This window comes from Manis javanica, chromosome 4 (genome assembly GCF_040802235.1).
Source record: "Manis javanica isolate MJ-LG chromosome 4, MJ_LKY, whole genome shotgun sequence".
Taxonomy (NCBI): domain Eukaryota; kingdom Metazoa; phylum Chordata; class Mammalia; order Pholidota; family Manidae; genus Manis; species Manis javanica.
In genome coordinates this window covers 122,155,497-122,179,853 of record NC_133159.1, presented here as the reverse complement: position 1 = coordinate 122,179,853, position 24,357 = coordinate 122,155,497, and the positions used below count along the sequence as shown (strand labels likewise).

At 43.8% G+C, this 24,357-nt stretch overlaps 2 protein-coding genes across 3 annotated transcripts in view; one reads left to right on the top strand and one right to left on the bottom strand.

Moving 5' to 3' along the window:
- Positions 1-24,357, top strand: part of LOC108387708 (dynein axonemal heavy chain 9) — an 890,975-nt gene that overhangs the window by 142,280 nt on the left and 724,338 nt on the right. For both annotated transcript variants that reach the window (XM_073234761.1, XM_073234762.1), the window contains exons 33-37: positions 10,579-10,789; positions 13,392-13,519; positions 15,320-15,428; positions 16,578-16,725; positions 20,720-20,894. In XM_073234761.1, coding sequence (XP_073090862.1) covers positions 10,579-10,789; positions 13,392-13,519; positions 15,320-15,428; positions 16,578-16,725; positions 20,720-20,894 — 771 coding nt within the window. The remainder of the gene's footprint in view (positions 1-10,578; positions 10,790-13,391; positions 13,520-15,319; positions 15,429-16,577; positions 16,726-20,719; positions 20,895-24,357) is intronic.
- LOC140849234 (spermatogenesis-associated protein 31D3-like) lies at positions 851-10,325 on the bottom strand. The gene is made up of 4 exons (XM_073236206.1): positions 10,246-10,325; positions 3,925-4,049; positions 1,281-1,808; positions 851-1,011 (listed from the first exon to the last, which is right to left on the bottom strand). Exons 1-4 carry the CDS (start codon positions 10,323-10,325, stop codon positions 851-853), a joined length of 894 nt encoding a protein of 297 aa, XP_073092307.1.

Here is a 24,357-nt window from a genome sequence, read left to right as displayed (position 1 = left end):
CAAGTGTCTCCCTTGCCGGGGAACTCTTCTTTTCTGATTGGGATGTTCCCAACTCTGCATCCCTTCCTCCAGTCCCTTTAGCTGTGGAGCCTGGAGGACTTGCTTTCTTTGCACCTGGAGGGAAATTCTCACCCAGGCACTTCCTTAAGATACACTTAGGGACACAAGGCTCTTGCTGATGCTCCATGCTGCTGCCTCTGTCCTCCACATGGACATGTAGCTCCTAGAAAGGTCCCATGTCCCCACTGGAAATACCCTGAGCATGAGTCAGTGAGGTCTTGGACATCAAACCATCTGAGGCAAGGGACATGTGAGTGGGTTGGCCTTCGGCCTGGGCATGCGTCTCACTGTCAAATTTTACCATTAACACATTCAACAGTTGTTGTCTCAGGTCTTTTGATTTAAGATCTCGGGGACCCAAAATATTTGGTGGGTGGCATTCAGTTGTCACAGAACCATTCACATTTTTCATTTGGGAGCTTCCTGGCTTGCTGGTAGTCAAGATGTCACTAATTTGTCCTTGAAGAGTATCCACCTCTGCAGCCCTAAATATATTCCTGGACATGCCGAGCTCGGAAACAGGTTTTAAAATCTTCTCTGTCTTCTTGCCGTGTTGCATTTCTACTTCATTACTAGACTTCACAGTCTTATACTCTCACTCATATAGAGGCCCCGCTTGCTTTGGGGGCAGCTCTGAGAGGCTCCTGTTGGCCGGTAGAGTCTGACTGTGAGTAGCTTGGCCTTTGATGCTGTGTATGACATGCCCAAGAGTCTGTCCAGCCTCCTTGATTCCCTGAATATCCTTGGCAATCTCATGGTTAATATTAGGGGGTGATCGTCTCAACGTCTCTTATCCTTCTTTGGCCACAAGTGAGGTAGCAGGGAGAGGATACTGCAATACAGGGGCTGAACTTACTGTCCCCACTCTGTCTCCATCAGGAGTAGAGCACCCTCTATGGGGCTTGATTTGCAGCCTCTCAGGTTTGGAGTTTGCCCCAGACACCAAGTTGGCTGAGGAATGGTAGTTGGAATAGGATAAGGAGTAGGATGAGACATTTTTCAATTTAAAAATCTCTATGGATTCAAGGACCCTAGGCGGGAAGTCCCCACACCATCCTCATATGAAACTTTTTAATATGAGCTTCCAGTACCTGTTTTACACTGGAATCAATGAAGGAAAGTTCCTGGAAGGTATTCCATTTGTAGTCTTCATCCACTGATGGTGGCAAACTACTCTGTTTAGATTGAATGTGGGATTCCTCAGGAAGCAGTCTGCATACATTCCCATGAATTCTGCACAGCACCAGGGAGCTGACCCTGACTGATTTCCTCAGACTTCTTGCTCAGATGTACTCTTAGGATATTCACAAGTTCTCTCCAGCCTTCATATTCCCCTAACCCCCTTGAGAGTCTCACCATGTGACTCTGTAGTTCTTCCTCAGAGTCATATACTAGGTCCTCATATGAAGAGCCCTCTGGATCATGATCTCTCTTTGACCCAGATATCTCTAAAGAATCACTCGGTGGCATCATCCGTGATAAAGATTCTAGGACCCTGTAGGGCAGACCATACCGGTGTTTAATGAGCCTCTTTCGAAGGTGCTGTTCTAGTTTCTTCCAAATCTCATCACTAAGAGGAAATTCTCCAGGAAGGATAGAGACTGAAGCATGGGGCTGGGAGGCCTTGCAGATGGGAAAGGAAGGAGCCAGAGGACAAAATTTCACCTGAGATCTTTGGACCACAGTGGGTAAACCCCACGAACATTCTTGCTGCTTCTGCAACACACATTCCATTCTGGCTCTTGAATTTCAGATGAGCTGAGAGAGTCTAAATCATTCTGGGGTCCACAGAAACACACTTCACAGATCCTCGTCTTGGATAGAGGACCAGATGGTGGGATTCTGGGTCGAGATGGAAGATGGGCCTGGGTCTGGCCATGAGAGACAGGTGGGGGCTTAGCTTGTGGCAGCACTTGGAGCTTGGGCTGAGGGTGCTTCTCAGGCAAGGACAGAGGTATGAGATGAGGAAGCTCTGGGGATTCTTGACCTGCAGAAGCATTCAAGATTGCATTGAATATAAAGACTATTGAATAGTCACCCAAGCCATGGGCAGCAGAGGACAAGGACTCACTGTGTAGAGATGGGGACCCCAAAAGAGCTGGATACCTTCTTTCTATAATTGGCTCCCCAAGGTCTTAGGATATGGGGGCTGCTCATGCACATGCAGCTCCTTTGGTTTGCCTTTGCTGTTCCAAAAAGGAAGGGATGGAAAGCAATATGGAGGTTCCTCAAAAAGCTCAAAATAGAAATACCATTTGACCCAGGAATTCCACTTCTAGGAATTTACCCTAAGAATGCAGCAGCCCAGTTTGAAAAAGACAGAAGCACCCCTATGTTTATCACAGCACTATTTACAATAGCCAAGATACGGAAGCAACCTAAGTGTCCATCAGTAGATGAATGGATAAAGAAGATGTGGTACATATACACAATGGAATATTATTCAGCCACAAGAAGAAAACAAATCCTACCCTTTGCAACAACATGGATGGAGCTAGAGGGTATTATGCTCAGTGAAATAAGCCAGACGGAGAGGAGAAAGACAAGTACCAAATGATTTCACTCATATGTGGAGTATAAGAACAAAGAAAAAACTGAAGGAACAAAACAGCAGCAGACTCACAGAACCCAAGAATGGACTAACAGTTACCAAAGGGAAAGGGACTGGGGAGGATGGGTGGGTAGGGAGGGATAAGGTGGAGGAAGAAAGGAGGCATTACAATTAGCATGTATAATGTCGGGGGAATCACAGGGAGGTTCTGTGCAACACAGAGAAGACAAATAGTGATTCTACAGCATCTTACTATGCTGATCGACAGTGACTATAATGGGGTTTGTTGGGGGGACTAGGTGAAGGCAGAAGCCTAGTAAACATAATGTTCTTCATGCAATTGTAGATTAATGATACCAAAGTAATAAATAAATAAAAAGGAAGGGAGACTGCTGAGTCATGCTTATCAGTGACTGTATCATTTTCCCAGGGGAATTTAGTTGGTACTCTAGCCTAAGTTGTTTTGGAAAAGAACCCCCTTTCTTTTCCTTTTCCTTCCATTGCAGGAAATCACTCCTCTTTTGGACTTACCTCCCCAGAAGTGCCAGACGATCACGGCTGAGAAATGAAAGGTTTACAGACTCTGTAGGGATGACTGCAGGGTCTCCCCTGAAAGAGTTCTCTGAAGAGTGGAGGGCAAGAAACTCTTGATTGAAATCACACTGTGACAAGTCTTTGGCATGAGCTTGCCCCCAAGAACAAGCTTGAATGGTCAATGCCTCTGATTCTTGGGTCAAATGTGAACAACCCACCAGGGATACCTGGAGATGAGTTCTCTGGAATAGGCATCGATGGGATGGAAATTGATTTCGATGTAGTCACAGTCAAATTGCAGTCTAGTGATGGTACAACAAACATACTTGGTAGTAGGTGAGGACAAGGAAATGAAACCGTGGGATTCATTTTCCAGGACAATTCTGGTAAGGGGTCAATGTCTTGGGAAAGTGGGGAGGTGGTATTCACAGACAAAGCAGCCTCTAGGTGGAGAACAGGATCCACTGTCTGAGTGTCATATGGTGGGAGAGGGGGAAAGGCAAGGGTTTGGGTTTGGGAACAATCCACAGGGAATTTAGAATCTAAAGAAGGAAAAGGTTCTGGTGACAGTGTGTGACACACAGGTGAAGGTGAGGAAAAGTCCACTAGGGAAGTCATTGGGTTGGGTGAGAGAATGCAGGGAGGTGGTGAGGAAGGCTCAGACAGAGAGGCTGGTGTTAGGTCTCCTGGGGGGACTGCTGAGTCAGCAGGGGACACACTGGGTGATGACTCAGTCACAGGAGCTGTGGAAGCCAAAGGGGTCACAGAGGGAGTAGTACCTTCCAGGACTTCTGGGCACAGCAGCCGATTGACCTCAACTGTTGTGGTATTACACACTTGGCAGAAGGGGTCTGGACATAACGGTTGACGAAAGCAGGTAATATTGTAATTCTGGCCCCGGTGGCTGCAGGAGACAGGAAGTACAAAGCTGCATCCAGGACCAGCTTAGGAGAGGGGCCACCTGCAGCCTGCTACCCCTTCACATTACCCCACAGCTATGACTTCACAAGAAGCTCAACACTCCCACACCAAGACTTCCATTCCCATACACTTTTCTATGCCTACCTCCTCCCGTGTGTATGACAGCCTACCTTGAATCCCCCGAGTTGCATAGAACATACTAAAGAGGGATTGGGAAGGAAAGGGAAAGACCTTTTTAGAAGAGCAATCAGCTGCTGTTCCTCCTCCTCTTCTTCTGTTGGGTAATAACTGCAAGCTGGGAAACCAAGAAGTGTGGATTATCCATAATGAAGGTAGAAGCGTAGGTTTTGTATAGGAATCCCTTTACAAGAGCCGCTTGGAATATTAGACTCTGAAAGCTCCAAGATTCAACAGATGAGGTCAAATGGTAAATAATAATATTAACAAGGTTCACATGAGTATGTTGCCATATTTTCAAAGCACAGTCACGTATGTTATGTGATACTCACACCACCCATGTGAAGCTTAGAGGTCAGTAGTTTCTCGTAGAAGAATCTGAGTATCCAGGAAGTCAGAATACTTTCCCAGATCAAGAGACAGAAAAATTCTGACTCTCCACATCTCACACAAGTTTACCACCTATTGGGAAACACCAGTACCCAGGTCCATCTCTTGCTTCGTGCCCATGAACGGCAGAGCAGGACATCTGACAAGTGTGTCAGGCCCTGACAGACTTCCCATGAGCCTCTCTAAGTGATATGCTTTCTGAGAGTAGCTAGACTCTCTCTAGCAACTGACACTCTCAGAGATCATGGACCTGGGACCTCATGGAAAGGACAGGAGGGGTCACTCTTGGAGCATTCAGGTGCAATAGGCAGACATGTACCCTTCAGTGAGCCACCTCGCTTTCTCCGCTGGGCTCTGCCTTGATGCTGAAGCAACTGCCTTAAAAACCTGAGATACTGACTGGAATTTTGGCTTGTACCAAAGAACACTTATACCCATGATCTTGTATGTCCTCATATCCATTTTTCATGTAGAATCTTTTTGCTTTATGAACCAAGATATTGACCTTAAAGCTTTTTTACACTTACTTAGTTCTGTGAATGTTAAATAGTCAACTTAAGTTTTTTATTTCAGTCAGTATTTACCATTCTCAATCTGAGGGGCTGACCAAATAATTAAAATGAATAATTCATTATTCAACATTCACACAACTAAAATCAACATAACAACATAAATAATCCTTCAAATGATTTTAGTCTTTGTAGTAAGTCTGTAGCACTTCTTTTCCTGAAGTGAGTGAAGTTAAACTACATACAGACTTCTGGGCCATTCCATATACACATAAAACACATACACACATCCTTTCACAAACTGATCTGGTATGTTCAAATCAAAGAAAAACATTTCAGTTCAACCCTTTTATTTTGATATTTCATTTTTTAAAATTCTGACCTTACTTCTAACTCTACTTTAAAGACAGACAGTTCCTACCCTGTACATGAAACCTCTAACAGGTGTAACAAATCCCTGTCTTAGCTCAGGCTGGTACACCAAAAATAGCATAGATAAGGTAGCTTAGAGAACAAACATTTATTTCTCACACTTTTGAAGGCCAGGCAGTCCACAATCAATGCACCAGTATACTTCAGTGTCTGGTGAGACTCACTGTCCAGTTTACAGAAAGCTGTCTTCTCCCTGAAACCTCATGTCAGAGAGAAAGATTGAAGGAGCTCTGTAGGGTCTCTTTTGTAAGGGCACTAATCCCATTCATCCAACCTCAGGACCTGATCACCTCCCAAAGTCCCCACCAACTAATACCATCACATTGGGATTGGGGTTTCAACATTGAATTTGGGGGACATAGCATTCAGTGCACAACACTCCCAAAGGCCAGGTAGGTCACACTCTGCTAAGCTATTGATCCCCTCAGTGCCCTGGAGACACGGTGGGACTGAGGAGTCCCAAAGCCTTAGGACATCCTCCAATCTCCAGCAGCTTCATATGATTACCCTTGTGGGCCCCTTAAGTATAATCTCCTCCTAAGAATTCCTTGCCCCAGAAAAAGCTTACAAAGCTTGGCTCTGTAATAACATCCCCACACATGTTCAAAAATCAAGCCCCCAGCACTTTCCTCAGGCTCCCTTGTCAGGTGTGCATAACCCCAGGGTTTCCCTCCTCTCTTCCTGCACATTCCTTCCTAAACTCTTTATCGTCATGACAGCTGTCCTCTGAGCTGCCTCCTAACTCCTCTTTCTTAAACTGTGATGCCCTTTAGCTGATATCCATGGCCTGGCACTATTGTTTGATCTCCTGTGGAAGAGCACAACTGCCTTCACAAGGCAGAGCCTTTTCTCAATTATGCAGAAACAGGTAACCTGCTTTGAAGATAAAATCTGCCAAAGGCACCATTTTTTCCTCACCTTAACATTCAGCCACAGCCTGGTATTCATATAGTAAATATTTAGTGCTGGAAACAAGAAGACACAGGTACATGCAAGTACCTTTTAGGGAAAAGCCTGAGAGGTCAAGACTTAGGTGGCTGCACAGGTGTACCTCCCCCCCCAACTTCCCCAGCCTTGCCATGTTTATGAATCACCAAGTGAGTCTGGAATAGATCAGAGAAGCCATGGATGCTGTGGATCATCAGTGGTCAAGCATATATCATGCCTCTTAGGAAGGCTTCCCTGCATGTCTAACCTCTCCAGTTTTCTCATGCACACTAACAGTTCTTTGAGAAGATAGTCAAAGAGTGGCTTTCTTTTTTAAAGTGTCACATGTTGGCCAGATAACTTTCCGTATGTTTGGGCGCTTTAAGTTAAAACCCACAAGAACTTTCAGTCCAGAGGCTTTTCCCCATGTACCAATAAGATTCCATTTCAAAATGTAAAGGAACAAGATAACTAAAGGTACAAATTTTTGTTTTTGTAAAACCAAAAATAAACTCCATTGATATTTAGTAGGAGAGGTTCATAGCACTTGCCCTCTCTACACTAACATAGGCTATAAATAATACATTTATTCACCTAATTTAGAAAGCATTTTAGTTTCAGTAATCTCACAACCACCCTCTAATGTAAGAAAGACAGGTATTACTGTGCCCCTTTTATCAAAGAAAAAACTGAAGCACAGAGAGGATAACTGACTCCCCTAGATCACTCAGCAAGTAGCAGAACCCTGACTACTTCTATTTTAAACAATGTTATAAGTGACTTCTTAAAATAAAAAGTACACAGTAGTCCTGAAATTAAAACAGTTGTGTGACTGATAAGATTCACTTTTGTCCATTATATGCTGGTCAACTTGGGAAGTAAATAAAAGCTATTTTTCTTCTTCTATCACCTCTTAGGTACATTTTTCTCTTCACTCTTAGTGGCAGTGTTTTTACAGATTTTTCTCTATTGCCCTCCTAAAACCTGATTTTAAGAAGTATATCACATATGACACTCAGGAAGACATAAATGAATAATAAAAGTTTAAAATGTCATCCCTCTGAGACATAGAGCCCACACATTTTACATCTAACCCATAAGCCTGATGATAAAGGTCTCAAAAGAACATTTCATGTGGCCATCTGGGGGCTGCACAGGTAGATGGATTCTGGTAGGCTGAGATGATCTCCTGTGGAGATCTTCCATGACATCTTCCCAGTTGACATATATCAACACAGAAGTCTGGTCCCAGATTTCATACTACACTTGGTCATATTGTCTCCAAGAAGGAATATTTTCCAAAAGCTGTAGTAGTTGAAAATATGTTGCTATTTCAGGAGACTCTGTGTAGGTAAGTCATTAGTTCAGAATTCTCATTTATTCTTAGTTTTCTAAGGGCATTCTCAATGCTCTCCCATCCTGATCACTGTCCATGGGATGAGCCACACAGGGACAGCAGTTTTCAGGACACCAAGAAGCCTGAAGAAGAACAGATTCTGTAGCAAAATCCTTTAAAACTGCATTTAAAACAGTAGTAGCATATAGATGGGTCTTGCTTTTTTATTCATTTTATTACTCTGTGTCTTTTGATTTATGCATTCAGTCCATTTACATTTAGGCTGATTATCGATAGATATGTACTTATTGCCATTGCAGTCTTTGGATTCGTGGTCACCAAAGGTTCAAGGGTAGCTTCTTTACTATCTAACCATCTAACTTTTAATTCACTTATTATGTATGCTATTATAAACACAGTCTGATGATTCTTTATTTCTCTCCCTTTTTATTCTTCCTTCTCTACTCTTTATATGTTAGGTGTTTTATTCTATACTCTTTTGTATTTCCCTTGACTGCTTTTATGGATAGCTGATTTTACTTATTGCCTTTAGTTAATATTTGGTTGGTCTGCTTTCTTTGCTGTGATTTTATTTTCTCTGGTGACATCTATTTAGCCTTAGGAGTGCCTTGATCTAGAGCATTCCCTTTAAATACCCTGTAGAGGTGGTTTGTGGGAGGCAAATTCCCTCAACTTTTGCTTCCCTGAAAATTGTTTAATCCCCCCTTCATATTTAAATGATAATCATGCTGGATACAGTATTCTTGGTTCAAGGCCCTTCTGTTTCATTGCATTAATTATATCATGCCATTCTCCTCTGGATTGTAAGGTTTCTGTTGAGAAGTCTGATGATAGCCTGATGGGTTTTCCTTTGTAGGTTTTTTTTCTCTCTCTGGCTGCCTTTAATACTCTGTTCTTGTCTTTGATCTTTGCCATATTAATTATTATATGTCTTGGTGTTGTCCTCCTTGGGCCCCTTGTGTTGGAAGATCTGTGGGCTTCCATGGTCTGAGAGACTATTTCCTCTCCCAGCTTGGGGAAGTTTTCAGCAATTATTTCTTTAAAGACACTTTTTATCCCTTTATCTCTCTTCTTCTTCTTTTGGTACCCCTGTTATGTGAATATTGTTCCATTTGGATTGGTCACACTGTTTTCTTAATATTCTTTCATTCCTAGAGATCCTTTTATGTCTTTGGGCCTCAGCTTCTCTGTATTCCTGTCCTCTGATTTCTATTCCATTCTATTCCATAGTCTCTTGCACCTCATCTAGTCTGCTTTTAAGTCCTTCTATTGGTTGTTTCATTTCTCCCTCCAGACTTCATCCCCTAGCTCTTGCATATTTCTCTGCAGATCCATCAGCATGGTTATGCTTTTATTTTGAATTCTTTTTCAGGATGTTTGGGTATATCTATCTCACCAGGCCCTATCTCTGGCATTGTTTGAGTGATTTTGGACTGGACCAGGTTCTTCTACCTTTTCATAGCAATAGAAGTGATCGCCAGCAAGTGGTGCATGTGTGTTGGACTGATACTTAGAATATCTTCTGTCATCATGACTCTAAATCCACAGAGAACACAATGTATTCTGTTGTGAAAAATATCTACAATCATAAAAGTAAGCCATTACTGTTCTTCAACTCTTATAATCATGAGTAATATAGAAGGTCTAAATATAAGTACAGAACAGAATATAAATATTACCAAACATGGCAACATAAGAGAATAATGGGTCTGGCAGAAGAGAGGTGATGGAGAGACAAGGACGAGTAAAAGTAAGCATAAGTGTCCTTATATATTTATCTTACAGAAGATACTGTCAAAAGTTGGCAGATTAGTAGCAGTCAGAGAATAGAAATACCCATTCATCATTTGATAAATGGACAAACAAAATGTGGTTTACCTATGGAGTGGAATTTTATTCAGCTATAAAGAGGAATGAAGTAACTGGTACATGCTACAGTGTGGGTGGGCCTTGAAAATGCTGTAGGAGGCCATTCACAAAATACCACATATTTAATGAGTTTATTTAAAGGAAATGTCCAGAATAGTCAGATTTATAGAGGCAGAGTGTACATCAGGGGTTGCACAAGCTGAGGCAGCAATGGGCAGATGCGTGTGACCAGCAATGAGTATGTACATCTTTTTTTCTTTTTGGGGTGATAAAGAGGTCCTAAAATTAGAGAGTGGTGATGGTTGTATAATCCTTGGAATATGCTCAAAACCTTTGAATTTTATACTTTTAAAAGGTAAATTTTATGGTACTTGGGTTATATCTCAACACCACTGAAATGAACAAAATTTGATGGAACTAGAAAGCAATTTTAAGTTTTTCCAGTTGTTGATGAAAAAAATCTAGGAATATAATACAGTCTCCTTTCAACAGCCAGAACAGCCCCACCACCACCTCACCTTCCATTATAATCACTTGTCATGTCCACATGATTTGCTTCTCCATCGGACTCTGGGATCATGCCGAGCAGGACGGTCATCTCTGAATGCCCCTCACCTGGTGCACTCTCAAGCACTTAGTGGGTGACTAATAAATTATATGACTGAATGATGAATGAGTGAGTACAGGAATCATGTTGCCCCTGGGGTTAGGACCCATCCCGTCTTGAGGGGAGTAGCCCTTCCTCTGTTGATGTCGGTCTCACTCCAGACACCAGCTTGGCCCACAGAAGAGCTGTGGGGAGTAGGTGAGTGACAGATAGGTCCCTCTGGCTGAGTGCTGTGTCCCCCCAGGTGGTCCAGCTGGAGGAGCTCCTGGCAGTGCGGCACTCAGTGTTCGTGGTGGGCAGTGCTGGTGCCGGCAAGTCCCAGGTGCTCAGGTCCTTGCACAAGACCTATCAGATCATGAAACGCCGCCCCGTCTGGACTGACCTCAACCCCAAAGCCGTCACAAATGATGAGCTCTTCGGCATCATCAATCCAGCCACACGAGAATGGAAGGATGGTAAGAGCAGGATACCCCTGGGGGAAAGTCCCCACTACCCTCAGAGGCCCTCGGTGTGAACATCGTGAGAAAAGCTGCAGAGGAGAGAACGCTGGGTCAGTCTGGTTGGGATGGGAGAAGGAGGTGAAGAGAGAATCATCAAAAGGAAGAAACCCTTTGACTTGGAGGGGAACCTAGCCTTTCGGGTAATCTCTTTGTTTGGGGACTTGCTGCCCCTTGAAAGAGGGCACTCACAGAGGATGAGGCCACCAGGCATTCCCAGCTGCAGTTCTGTGATTCCGGAGCACAGTCACAGAGTCCCTAGCCAGGCAGTGGGTTTAAGACATGGGTGTGATAGGGAAGCCCACAGCCCATTCCTTAGGGAGCAGTGCAGTGTGGCATTCCACAGAGGGCACAGCCCCAGGAGAGATGAGGAAGCTGCCAAAGGGGACATTCACCATCATTCATCTCAGGAGGGCCCTAGAACCCTGGTCTCTTCAATGATCCTGAGGGTTCCAAACCTTTGTTCACTCATTGCTGACCTCACCACAGCAACGGGCGAATGTTGAAAAAGGGTCTATTATCACTGGGTGTGAGCAGAAAAGAAAGTGAAGACAACTCTCTGTGAGTGGATATGATCTCTTTCTAAAACTGATGTTTCAGAAATGAATGAGGACATCTCGGATCCCTCCTCATGTCTCCATGTCTGACTACGTCAGGGTCAAACTGCCTGGGTTCCTAATTTAGAGCCTTCAGTCAGAGACCTAGAATAAGGGGAGTAGCATCTCTAGTTTTTATTTCAGTGACTATTAATGAGGCTTAACATCTCTTCCTTCTTACTGGTCTTAGTAATTGGCTCCTCTGTGATTTCTCTCCCCCTTATTATTTTCTTACCAGTTTGTACAGTTCTTTGTATGTCAAAGCTATTAACCCTTTACTGTTGTAGGCATTGCTAATGGATATTCCCTATTTGCCATTTTTCTGCACACACTTCATGGCATATTTACCATACACTTTTTAGAGGAAGAAATTATGTCCATCTAGTCTTTTTAGAATGTGGAATTGTTACATAGTTTATAACCCATTCTACATTTCAGCTATACATTTAGTATCATAAATTTGGTCCTAGAGATTTTTTTTGTTTACATTTTTATCTATCTGGAATTTATTTTGGGGCTTGGTATGAGGTAAGGTACAGAATCAGTTTTATTTCCTTCCAGGTGGATAATTTAATGTGCCAGCAACATTTATTAAGTAAAGTGTCCTTTCTCTCTGAATTTAAACACCAGCTTGTCAAATACACTGAGATCTAACTGGGTTTTCTACTTTGTTCCACTCACCTATTTATCTAATGCCATTCTATTTTAGTCACATTTTATAACATTTTAATGTCTGATAAGGTAGGACCCTCCTCAATGCTCGTTTGTAATTTTCCTGGCTAGTCTCAAGTACTTCCTATTCCATATCAGATTTAAACTCACATAATATAATCCAAACTTTAAGTGATGTTTCAATTTTAATTAAACTTTTATTAATGTGTTCATTAAATGTTGAAAATCTGACATTTATAATAATCATAAATCTATATTCACTAAACAAGAGAACTTCCAAGTAAATGGAGTATGACTTTATTAAATGTCTCAGAACCACTTAATAAAACAGTAATGTAGTGTATTACATTAATGCATCTTTTTCAATATTAGATCCAGTAGACACGTATTCAAATCCAGGAGACGTATTCAAATATTATTAGTCAGGGTTGATTGGTGGGATTCTAGAAGATGCAGTAAGACAAGAAAATGGAATATGTGGTATAAATTGGAAGAATGTAGAAAAATCATTATTTTGCTGATAAAACTTTATTCCTATAGAAGTCAAGAGGTATTATTGAAAAATCACTAGAATTAATAAGAACGTTTATTAAAGGTAACTAAGTATAAAATAAATATACAAAATTTGATAGCTTTTCTCTATACTAGCAGTAGCCAGCCAGCTAAAAATGGAAGTACAAAAAAAAACAGTCCCATTCACAATAGCAATAAAACTATGAAATGTTTAGGAATATATTTAGCCAAAGTGATACACTGAAAATGCTGTAAAATTGTATTAAGGAACATAAAACAATATTTGAATAAATGAAAAGACATACCATATTATTGATTGGGAAAGCTTGGTCTCATAAAAATCAATTCTATCCTAATGAAGATATAAATTTCCTATAATGCCAGTTTAAATCACATTCAGCCTTTTCTCAAAGTCTGCATTTGACAAGATTTCCCTGGGCTGCAATTATAAAGGATGAAAACCTTACCTAAAAAGGTTTTATGTAATTCCATCATGTCACAGTTGCCTGTTGAAATAATTTGCTGAGTCCCTTGTCACGTAAAAAGCCAGTACTATCAGGCATTGTTGTTTTGTGTAGCTGTTCTTACTAAAAGTCAGACTGGAGCAGAGAGAGAGTGGGAGTTGCCTCATGGCACTGTCAAATCTTGGTAAAAAGATACAAAACCAGTTCTGACCTGCCTTTCTATTTATACCTTGTGTAGCTTATAGGGAAAGGCTGTGCTGAGAGAAAGAAGATTGGTGGTGAAATGGAAAATAAATTATCCGTGGTTCCTTTTAGGATTGTTCTCTTCCATCATGCGGGAGCTTGCCAACATCACCCATGATGGGCCCAAGTGGATCTTACTGGATGGCGACATAGATCCAATGTGGATCGAGTCTCTCAACACTGTCATGGACGACAACAAGGTATCAGTGGGGAAGGGGAGTCTGCGTCATCCCTACTCATCTATGAAACCTGTACCCCAGGCACATTTGGAAATCTCGATTCCACACAGGGCTGGCCCTGAGTACAGAATTATTACCAGTGTCTTTATTTTTTTTATCTATTCCAGCTTTATGGAGATATAATTGACATAGAACATTGTGTAAATTTAAGATATACAGTGTGATGATTTGAAGTATGCATATATTTTGAAATGATTACCACAATAAGGTTAGTTAATACCTCCATCACCTCATTTGATCATCTTTTTGTTGTTGTTTTTGAGAGCTTTTAAGTGCTAAAATCTACTCTCTTAGCAACTTTCAAATATGCAGTACAGCATTAACTATAGCCACCATGCTGTACATTACATCCTAGGTTTAATTTATCTTATAACTAGAAGTTTGTAACTTTTGACCTCCTTCATCCATTTCCTCCACCCACCTCATCACCCCCAATCCTGGCAACCACTGATCTATTCTCTGTTTCTATGATTTTGTTTCTTTTAGATTCCATATATACATGAGATCATATAGTATTTTTCTTTCTCTGTCTGATTTATTTCATGTACCATAATGCTCTCCAGTTCCATCCATGTTGCCACAAATAATGGGACTTCCTTCTTTTTATGGCTGAATAATATTTCATTGTGTATATGTACCACATTCTCTGTCCATTCATGTTTCATTGGACACTTAGTTTGTTTCCATGTTCCAGGTATTGTAGATAATGCTCCAGTGAATGCAGGGGCACAGGTATCTCTTCAAGATCCTGGTTTCACTTATTACTGGTGTCTTTAATAGACATCTCAGAATCGACTCATCTGAATGAGTGACTTTCACTTACATCGATGGCCCTGTTTTTAGCACTGCTGTCATTTCCTTCAAAATCTTCCGCATGTAGATTAATTTAATATTTAGAGCTGAAAGGAATCTTAAATAATTTCTTCCAATCTTTGTTTTTTCTTTCCAAATAAGGAAAGTAAAGATCAGAAATATTCTGAGCCTGTCAGACATTCTCAGTGGTGACACTCTTTATCCATGGAAAAAATATGTTTATTTTGTTTTATTTTGGTATCATTAATATACAATTACATGAGCACCATTGTGGTTACTAGATTCCCCCCATTATCAAGTCCCCAGCACATACCCCTTTATAGTCACTGTCCATCAGCATAGTACGATGCTATAGAGTCACTACTAGTCTTCTCTGTGCTATACTGCATTCCCCATGTCCCCTATATTATGTGTGCTAATCGTAATGCCCCTTATTTTCCTTATCCCTCCCTTTGTATTTTTATTTTTTATAAGCAATGAAAACTAACTGAATGCCAGTAAACTAGCTATTAAGCTGGTGGCTGCTCCTAAACTTGCTCAGGAAGCACATCCATATTAGAAGTGTTACAATGGTTTCTACATTTATACGATTATTAGAATAAATGTATGTTCTCCCAGAGGGATGACCTAAAGAGACACGGTAGTAATAAGAAGCCTAAGCTTTTTTCCTTTAATAATCTTATTATTCCAGTATGGCCTAATTCATTCAAATCACTGACATCAATGTAAGTTTTTTAGATAACTTATTTCCTGACTCGGTATACACACAGGGTTGGGAGTGGTGAGAGGCGAGAGAAAGGATTGTTGTAGAAAATTTAGAAAACACATGTAATCACAAAGAAGAAAGCAATCATCTGTAATTCCTACAGGAGAAATCCAGCAAATCCCCACCAGCTGGCCATGTGCCCTAACTCCTCCCCACCTGGTGTCCCCCCCCATTGTTTCCAGGTGCTGACCCTGGCCAGCAATGAGAGGATCCCTCTGAATCCCACAATGCGGCTCCTCTTTGAGATCAGCCACCTGCACACAGCTACCCCAGCCACCGTCTCCAGAGCAGGTATGGCGTGAGAAAGGACAAAACCACAGAACTGCTCGGGTGAAAACAGGTGCCACCAGCATCACACATGACCTGGCTGGCATGGCAGGAAGCTCCCAGAGGGAGCCAGGCATCCACCAACCAATCCTCAGCCCCAATCCACATCCATGAGGGTGAGCAAGTGCCCTCAGGCCAGGGCCCTGTGACCGTCCTAATTCAGAATTGTTATGGTAGGGAAGGGGAATGGCCTCTGGGCTGGACAACTGTACACAAGTGCCTCAAATTAGGCTGCTTTCAAGCCAGTGCTCACCTCCGTGACAATGGAGGTGACAAGCTTTGCAACTCTCATGACATCCTTGTGAAGATAACAACTTTATGCCTTAACTTTCCTCTAACACCCAAGGCCAAATTTATCGGCAGGCTAGAGGGTAAAGAGATCTCCACCATCATGTCAGATTCCCTTGCAGGGACCTGTGCTGAGGTTGTGAACAAGGCCCAAGAGACTTGCCTCTCCCAGCCTATTCATTTCCAAGGAGCACTGTAACGAATCACAACCTTGGTGGCTTGCAAACAGCAGTAATTTATTCTCTCATTTTTCTGCAAGTCAGACATCTGACATCAAAGTGTCAGGCCAGCTGCCTTCCCTCTGAAGGCTTCAGGGGAGCACCCTGCCTCCATCTTCACGTGGCCTTCTCTGTGTGTGTCTTTCCTCTGCTGTCTCTTAGAAGGACACTTGCATGTGTTCAACCTAGATAATCCAGGATGATCTCATCTCAAGTTCCTGAATTACACCTGCAAATGTCCTTTTTCAACATAAGATCACGTTCCCAGGTTCCCAGGGTTAGGACATGGACAGATCCTTTCAGGTCCCACCATTTGACCTGCCACACACTTCCACACCATGCCAGGTATGCCTAATGGCACAGCCTTTTCTCTTCTTGAACCTAGACTTGGCCTTAGGATCCTTGCCAACACTGCTTTCCACCAGCTGTTCTCAGTCCAGAGCTGGCCCCAAGAGCAAACCCGCTTGCTCCAAAGTCATCAGCCAGATCTCTGTTCTTTTGAAGTCCAGTGTTCTGTATGTTTTCTAAACAGATAAAACAACTCTGGGGTGAAGACTATACTGACACCTGTGGAAAACTCACTGAACGATATTCTCTGTGCTCCCAGGGATCCTGTACATCAACCCAGCAGACTTGGGGTGGAACCCTGCAGTGAGCAGCTGGATCGACAAGAGGGAAATCCAGACAGAGCGAGCCAACCTAACCATTCTGTTTGACAAGTATCTTCCAACCTGCTTAGACACACTCAGAACCAGGTAGGTCACAAAACACAGGATGTAATGCGTTAAAGCTGCAGAAGAACCAGTTGGCTCACATCCGAGGCCCCCCTGACACTGTGTCCTGCCCCTGAAGTCAGATGTCCCTAAGCATTCCCCTGTGGGTGTGGCAGATGGCAGAGGGGAACGCACACTAGGATGGCCATGGGATGCCTATAATCAGTTCAGGCAAGAAGCGAGGTGGGTGAGGAGGAGGAGGAAGGTGGCAAGTGCCTCCCATGAGTGCATGTGGGTGTATCCGGCGGAGGTGGCAAGTTGTAATATACAGCAATCCTGAAGTCCTTTGGTTTGCAGGACACACAGCTGGTTCTCTTACAAATGGCCCAGAGGCCAGGCCAACAGACCTAGAGGTCAGTGGCCCTTGATACCCACTTTCTGTTCCTGGTCATGTATGTTCATGGCCCACGTAATGCAGGATCAGGTAGAATGCATCGTTTGGCCAGTCCTGCCCCTCTGGACACTGTGAGTTCACCTCTCCTCTTACAGGTCTGCAGGAGCAGAGACAATAAGCCCTGGACACTTATCACATGAATAAGAGATTATTCCTCTTAACTAAAAGGATACTTACAGCCACAGTATCACATGTGTCTGCAAAGAGAGGTTCCAGCATTAGGCACCTGCTTTTGTTTTACATTCGCTTTCTTGGTCAATTGATGCATCATTCTATGAATCAGGAACCCAAACTTGTGGTTCCTCCAACTTCAACCATCAGAGGCTGGTGCTGTGAAGGCAGAGACTCAGAGATGCACAGCTCTTAAAGGGTCAGCCGATTAGGGTCAGGATTGTTTGGGGGAAATTAAGTCCATCACTCAAAATGATCCCTGACTCCTTTATTCATTGGTCTGTCAAGCACAGGATGGAGAACCACTGGCACACACAGAGGCAGAGGTGAATGAGTGCCCAGGCCCTCTGACTGCACATGCTTGCCCTCACACCATCAAAATCCACCCACGTTTAGAGTGAATTTTATGTAACTAAAACTCAAATTGCAGCTGAGCCATTGACGTAGTATATTTTTAGATATTTAATCACACACATATTAATTTTGATTTTGAAATTTTTATATGCCAGGGTCAGTAATTACTTTTCCAAATTTCACCATTTTCATAAACCCATGAAAAGCCTTCAGCCCCTCGTGGCCTGTGGGCCCCATGGCCTTGGCTAATGAGATAAAGCAGCCCTGGCAGCAGGGAAAGTCTGGAAGTGGGAATGGTGGCTAGAGTCTCCTGGGGGCAAGGGCAGCAAAGAGGTCAACCAGAAGGGAGATTTTAGGAAACCAACATACACCTGTTCTTTGTCATTTGCTGAGACAATTGTCCAGTTTGTCTTTTGACTAGGAGGCCATTCCCCACTCTGGGCATTTAGAACAAGAGATGCCAAACTCTTGTCTATATGGGTATGGACAAGTGTGTGTTCATGTGCATGTGCAAACCTTGGAACAAGCTTTGAAGACACTAACTGTACTAAATCTCTCCAGACACAACACCCCCCAGTCTCTGAATTCTGGTTATCAAGGAAAAAGCACAGCTGTCAATTATGGTTATCTCATTTAACTCTCACAGCATTCCTAAGAGGGCATAATATCCCATAGACAAAGAGCTGGGGTTCCATGGTGCTACCTCGGGGCCACAGATAGTTAGTGACAAGGTGCACACTTCAAAGTCTTACTGGTATTTTAATCTGTCACGGCGTCATAATGCTGGCTTTGTAGGGCCCTGTTACTATGAAGCTGTGTGAGGTCAACATAGCATGATTTTTATACTGAATGAGTGGTCCTTGTAAGGGATGATTATAAAGCAACTTATTTTGTTTCCCACTGTTCGTTCAAAACCATTTTATGTGGCTGGTTCTCTTCCCACCCCTGGATGACATCTAGGTAAACACCCGTGACTTTACCCGTCATTCTCCAGTAATAAAAAGGTATCTGATCATTTGTAATCACACAATCACACATGTGTGCACATACACACACATGAAAATTTAAAGAAAATACACAGTGAAAATCTTAAAAAGCAGACTGCATTTAAATGACACTTCTCCCCTGGCCCATAGCTCAGGCCATCTTCCAGATGTCACCCTCAGTGCCAAAGGAAAGTGTCCTTGACTTCCTCTGTCCTGACTCTACCAGTCACCCCCTCAATCAGCTGCAGCTTCTGACCTGTCAGGGCTGAAGGGTGATGGAGAGAAGAGAGTAAGAGGGAGGAAAGGCCTTAATGACTGGCTCTGGCATGGCCTTAGTTACCCTAACTGTAGCAGATCCAAAATAGAAGATTTTGTGAGTCCTTGGGCTGTTCTCCATCACTGGGGATCTTCCACGTGCCTTCCTTTGAAGAAAGTAAATGCATCTCCATCAGCTGGTCTTGTATAACTCCTCATGCAAACTGCTCCTTTGGCTGGCATCTAAAGCAGCCCCACCTGCTCATGGCTTACAGGGGGATTCCAGGAAATACTTGCCCCTCCCTGCTTTGATAAATGGGAGCACAGGCTGCCCCAGCAAGCAATCTCCTCGCTCCGCTGTGAGATAAGCCAGTCTCTTCAAGGTTCTTCAAGTACAGGTCCTTTGCCGCTTCAGAGCGGTCCTACTGAAGCCCTTTCTCCAACTTTATTCCGGGTGAGCACCTGCCTTTCCCGTGGGTGAGGGGACACTTTTCGCCCACCAGGTGTTCTCTGTGTGCCAACTGCTGGCCCCTCCGGCATCTCCCACTTCCATCCTCTCTTCCTGGAGAAGAGAGGCCAGGGTTGTAACAGCCTTTACAGGCACCCCTAGGTTGCCTGGATGTCAGTTTGGAATGGTCAGCCTAGTCGGCCCCTATCATCTTGGTACCTTATTCAAAACTCTGCCTGAGACAGCTCCATTTTAACCTTCTGTTGCAAATATGTGTCAAATGAAGAAAAGCCTCTCAAGAACTCAATTTTCCCATTACTCATGGAAGCCTTGACTACTGGACTACTTCAGAGTGTTGTTGTGAAATGGCAACTAGACTGAGAGCAAGTGTAAGAGCCAAACACTGAGGAGAATGGAATGTGAGGGAGCGCTGAGGCCCAATGCTGGAGAACGACTGAAGGTCTCAGTCGGCGGTGTCATTCATCCTGTAACAGGGGACCTGCTCCTGTGTGGCCTGTGAGCTCATCGTGCTGTGGGAGGCGGCTGCGAGGGCAGGTGTGCAGGAGAGGTTGAGCGTATGGGTATGTGGGCACTCTGTATATATGCATGATGGGCTGAAAGTGCCCTTGTGCATACATATGTGTGTGCGTGTGTGCCTGTGTGTGTGTGCATGCGTGTGGATGCACACATGCTCCTGTTCCCTTGGGCACAGGTCACCTTGTACATCCCTTGATACCTGCCTTTCAGTCAAGACCTCCAAAGCCAAGGTTAAGAGGACAAACACCAGGCCAGGACAGAGGCATAGAGGCATAGTCTTGGAAGACAAACTCCATCAAGTAAATCATGATTGTGTAAAATAATCATTTGTCCACTCTGCACTCCTCCCACCCCAATATAAGACTCTGGCCCCAAGGGAAACATTTTCACTGTGTTTTAGTTACTCCTCTGAGCAGAAGGAATGGAAGGAGCAACCTCAGAACAGCACCCATATTGACTCTTGAGGTGTTTTCTGGCAAATGAGAAAATTCTGAGATATTTACTTACATTTTCACAGCTGCCCACATTTCCCAGGGATTCAGAGGGGTCATCAGTGTTCAGAGGAGGGAAGAGGGAGGTGAGAGTATCAGAGGAAAGGGTGATAGGAAAAGGAACCTTCCCAGAAACCTTCTGGGCCCTTACTTGTCTGCACAGAGATGACCCAAAATAGCTGATGAGGATGCAGGCTGAAGAAGCATCTGGTCCTCTGTAAGCCCTAAGAGTCTGGCAGGTCATGAGTCCACCAGATCCAAGTGGCTTGCAAGCCATCTGACCATGCATCTAGGATGGAAAATGCAGTGTTCTAGAGCACATCTGGCTCTCTCTTTGCAGATTTAAGAAGATAATTCCTATCCCAGAGCAGAGTACGGTGCAGATGCTCTGCCACCTTCTTGAGTGTCTCCTGACCAAGGAGGACATCCCTGCAGACTGCCCCAAGGAAACCTATGAGCTGTATTTTGTGTTTGCTGCCATCTGGGCATTCGGTGGAGCAATGGTTCAAGATCAGGTAAGAGGCTGGGATGTGGTGAGCACCTACATCCATGTCCACAGCAGCAAAAAATCTTCCAGCAAAGATTTGGGAGACAGGACATCTAAATGTCAGGATGAACATGAATGCACCAGATGGTTTAGTTATCCATGCATTGCTCTACTGAAGACATGCAGTCCCATGAAAAGGTGTCATGGGGGAGTCAGGTGAGATTTTGCTGTTTCTTGTTGAGTTAGTGACTGTATCGCTGCTTTCCTGGAGAGCTGCCATGTCTGAGCTTCAACAGCTGGAGGGTACTGTGCAAGGTGATGGGAGTTTTATAGGTGGAATAATGCTGTGCCATAGAATGAACAGGAGGAATCCCTCTAGCCTTTGAAAAGTCCCCCAGAAGTACGAGGCCAGAGTGAACCAGCATGTCTCCTTACCCTTATAATGCAGAGCTGTCCATGGAACTTTAGACCAAAAGTTAGTTGCTGGCTGTGGGTAGGAAACCAAAGCAGTATGTGTCTCATAGCGTTGGCTTCAGGAGCCTCATGCAGTTCGGAGGTAGGGATATCAGGCTAGAGTATCTTGGCATCCTTATGCCCTAGCCGTTCCTGTATTCCCAGCCTTTTTTTTAACTTAATTTCATCCAAATAAAAAGCACTTTGTCTAGAGATATCCCATTCAAGGTTATGCAAACCAGTCTTTTACAACTGACTCTAGCTACCAGGCAATGTCACATACAGGTTTAAGAACATGGATTCTGGATTTGAATTGTAACTCAGCCCTTCATTATGACTCATTGGGCAAAATTACTTTACCTCTCTCTACCTTACTCCCCCATGGGTACAAAGGAGATGAGGGATCCAGTTCCTAGGATGGCTGTGAGGATTAAGTCAAGGGACACTATTTTACTTGTCTGGCATGAATATGTGCAAAACACTTAAAGTCATGCTGGCACATGCGTGTGTTTGTTATTCATATTCTCCTGCCATAATATCCAGGTTCTTAGTAAATATCTGGTACCTCTTGCATGACAGGGGAGCAAACCAAGCTGCCGTGGTCAGAGAGTTAATACTCCTTTTGGTCTGGCTTGATTGTGGGCTCTTTGGAGAGAGAGGGAAAATGTGTCAGCCTCCTGGGACAAAGCCTTGTTCTAAGAATCCAGAGTAGAGGTGAGCTGGGAGAATTCATTAATTTAGAATTCACAGTTAATTTTTTTTCACAGGCCCTGGCTGTAAACATCCAGCCCCCCTCCCACTACCTGCTAACATGTCCTTTTGTGCTCCAAATTCAGTAGGCAGCTCTCACGAGCTCCTGGGACCAGGCCTTTCTCCATCTCCCTCCCCAGAGCTGGTGCTGGTGGGAAGGGGGAATCTTCACAGTCAGGAGGAGGCTAGACAGAGAGCTTGACACCTGAGGGTTTCATGCTGTCTGTTCTGTAGCCCCGGGAGCTTCTCCATGGACTGCCTCATTGGCAGTTATATTTCCCCTTTGAGGCAAGGAGGCAACCAGTCCAGCATAATGGATGAGAGCTTGTGAAAGGCACAGAGACCCAGATGCATAGGTTAGTGCTTCCCATCAAACACACTCCTTGTCCTTTCAGCTGCTGAAATGCCAGACAGCAAGCATTGCTGGGCATCCTCCACTCCCAAGCAGTAGGATATCAGGATGAAGTACTTGGTCAATTTTCTATCTCTGTATGGAAAACTGTAAATCCACACAACTCTTTTCTGTAAGCTCAGGAGAAAGCATCCCTTCCATTGTCCTGGGCTCTGGAGTGCCTGGAGCTGTAGGCAGCCATGCTGGCACATGTGGAGAAGACAAGGGCAAAAGCTTTTAGCAGCAGGGGTGGTCCAAGACCCCCTGCACAAGCTACCTTCAAGCCAGACACCAAAAATAGTGCTGTAAATTGAAAAGTAGGAAGTTGGCCAAAAGACTCACAACAGGAACACCAATGGTGCTTACATTTAACAGGCTGTCATTAAAGCAAAGCAGAAATACAAAATGCAGCCCATACCTGAGTAGAAGGTTCAAAAAAGGCTGGGGCAGGGGGAGGTTTTCCCTAAATGCTTTGCAAGGATCACAGGATATAGTCTCTCAGAGAGCACCATACTGGGAGAGTGAAACCTGGGTTCAAATCCCAATTCTTCCAGATGCTTCTAGATGTGTAACCTTTGAGCTTTTGTCTTTTGATACATAAAAGAGGAATAATTTTCACCAGGATAACTTGGAGGCATTGTGAGGATCAAATGAGGTGATGTTACATCCCAAACTCTGCTATGGTCTGTGGAGACAGCCTCAGGGTCCCTGAGGTTAAAGAGCAGGAAGGGAACCTGAGGATTGTCTGAGTCTAAAGGAGAAGGGGCCTCTGCACTTAAGGTCACTGCTGCAGAGACAACCCCCTTGCCCTCCACAAAGAGCTGAACTGAGAAAGGGCCATTGAATGACTCAGCAGAGGTGACCTTGATTATATTACAGTGACCAGTTATAGTAAAAGGCGAAGTCATGCTCCAGCTTACAGGCAGTGAGCCGATATTGGTACAGCACAGCTAATGGTTTGGTTGAGAAGCTGACTGAGTAACTCAGGTGAGACTGGAGATGAGGAGAAAAGATCCATTGAATCTTCTTCTTTCTAGAGGTTGCCTTCATCTCAGATTTCCCATCTAAACCTAAAATCTAGCTTTTAAAGGCCCTCTAGAATTTTATCAATGAGTTAAAAATAGGGATTTTTCTGAGGCTTCCAATTGCAGAGCACAATACTGAGAGACACAGTGTACCCTTAATCAGAATAAGAACAGAAAACAAAACTGTCCTCACAGTGGAGCCTATTTCCATTCTCATTTTAAAGCAAAATAATTCAATCCTATTTACCTAATGGGTAGCAAAATGCCAAGTACGAGTACCATTCTTCCAGGTCCAGCTTCATTCCCACACAGCCAGCTTCCTGGTGTGTCCTGCCTTTGCACTTCCTCTCTGGCCTGCCCTCCAGGAACGTTTCCTAAAATGCCCAATCTCAGTCTCTTTTCTTTTTTTAGATTTTTCCTAGGTCTGTGTGTTCAAAGAGGGGGTTTGAGCTCCTCCCCTGGAGGGTTACTAGTAGCACTAGTTTTATGGCTGGCGGGAGGTGGGGGTGTGCACGTGCATGTGCACTTGCATATGGGTGTATATTTGGGCTTGGCCACATCAGACAGTTTGAGCACACTGAGTGCACAGTGCTATCCTGAGAGGCACAGGATCTGATCTGTGTGCACATCAATTATATGCCTCCACCCATTCCTTTTGTCATGAAGACCCATTTGTGTTTGTCTTTGCTGCTCCTAGACTTAGAATTTTAGCTCTTGAGGACACCTTAGAAGTCTTTTCTTGGATCCTTATTTTATGGATGGGGAAATGGAGGCACAGAAAGAAGAGGGGCTCCTCCCACCCCACCACCCTGTGCCCCTAGCATCAGTGGTCTCCGTTTTATTCATGCCACTGACTGCCATCCTGGGCATTG

Coding starts and splice junctions, on each gene's coding strand:
- LOC140849234 (XM_073236206.1), bottom strand. CDS start 10,325: ATGACCGTCCTGCTCGGCATGATCCCAGAGTCCGATGGAGAAGCAAAT. Junction 4,050..10,245: donor ACAAGTGATTATAATGGAAG/GTGAGGTGGTGG, acceptor TGTCTCCTGCAG/CCACCGGGGCCAGAATTACA. Junction 1,809..3,924: donor GTGCCCAGAAGTCCTGGAAG/GTACTACTCCCT, acceptor AGCTCATCTGAA/ATTCAAGAGCCAGAATGGAA.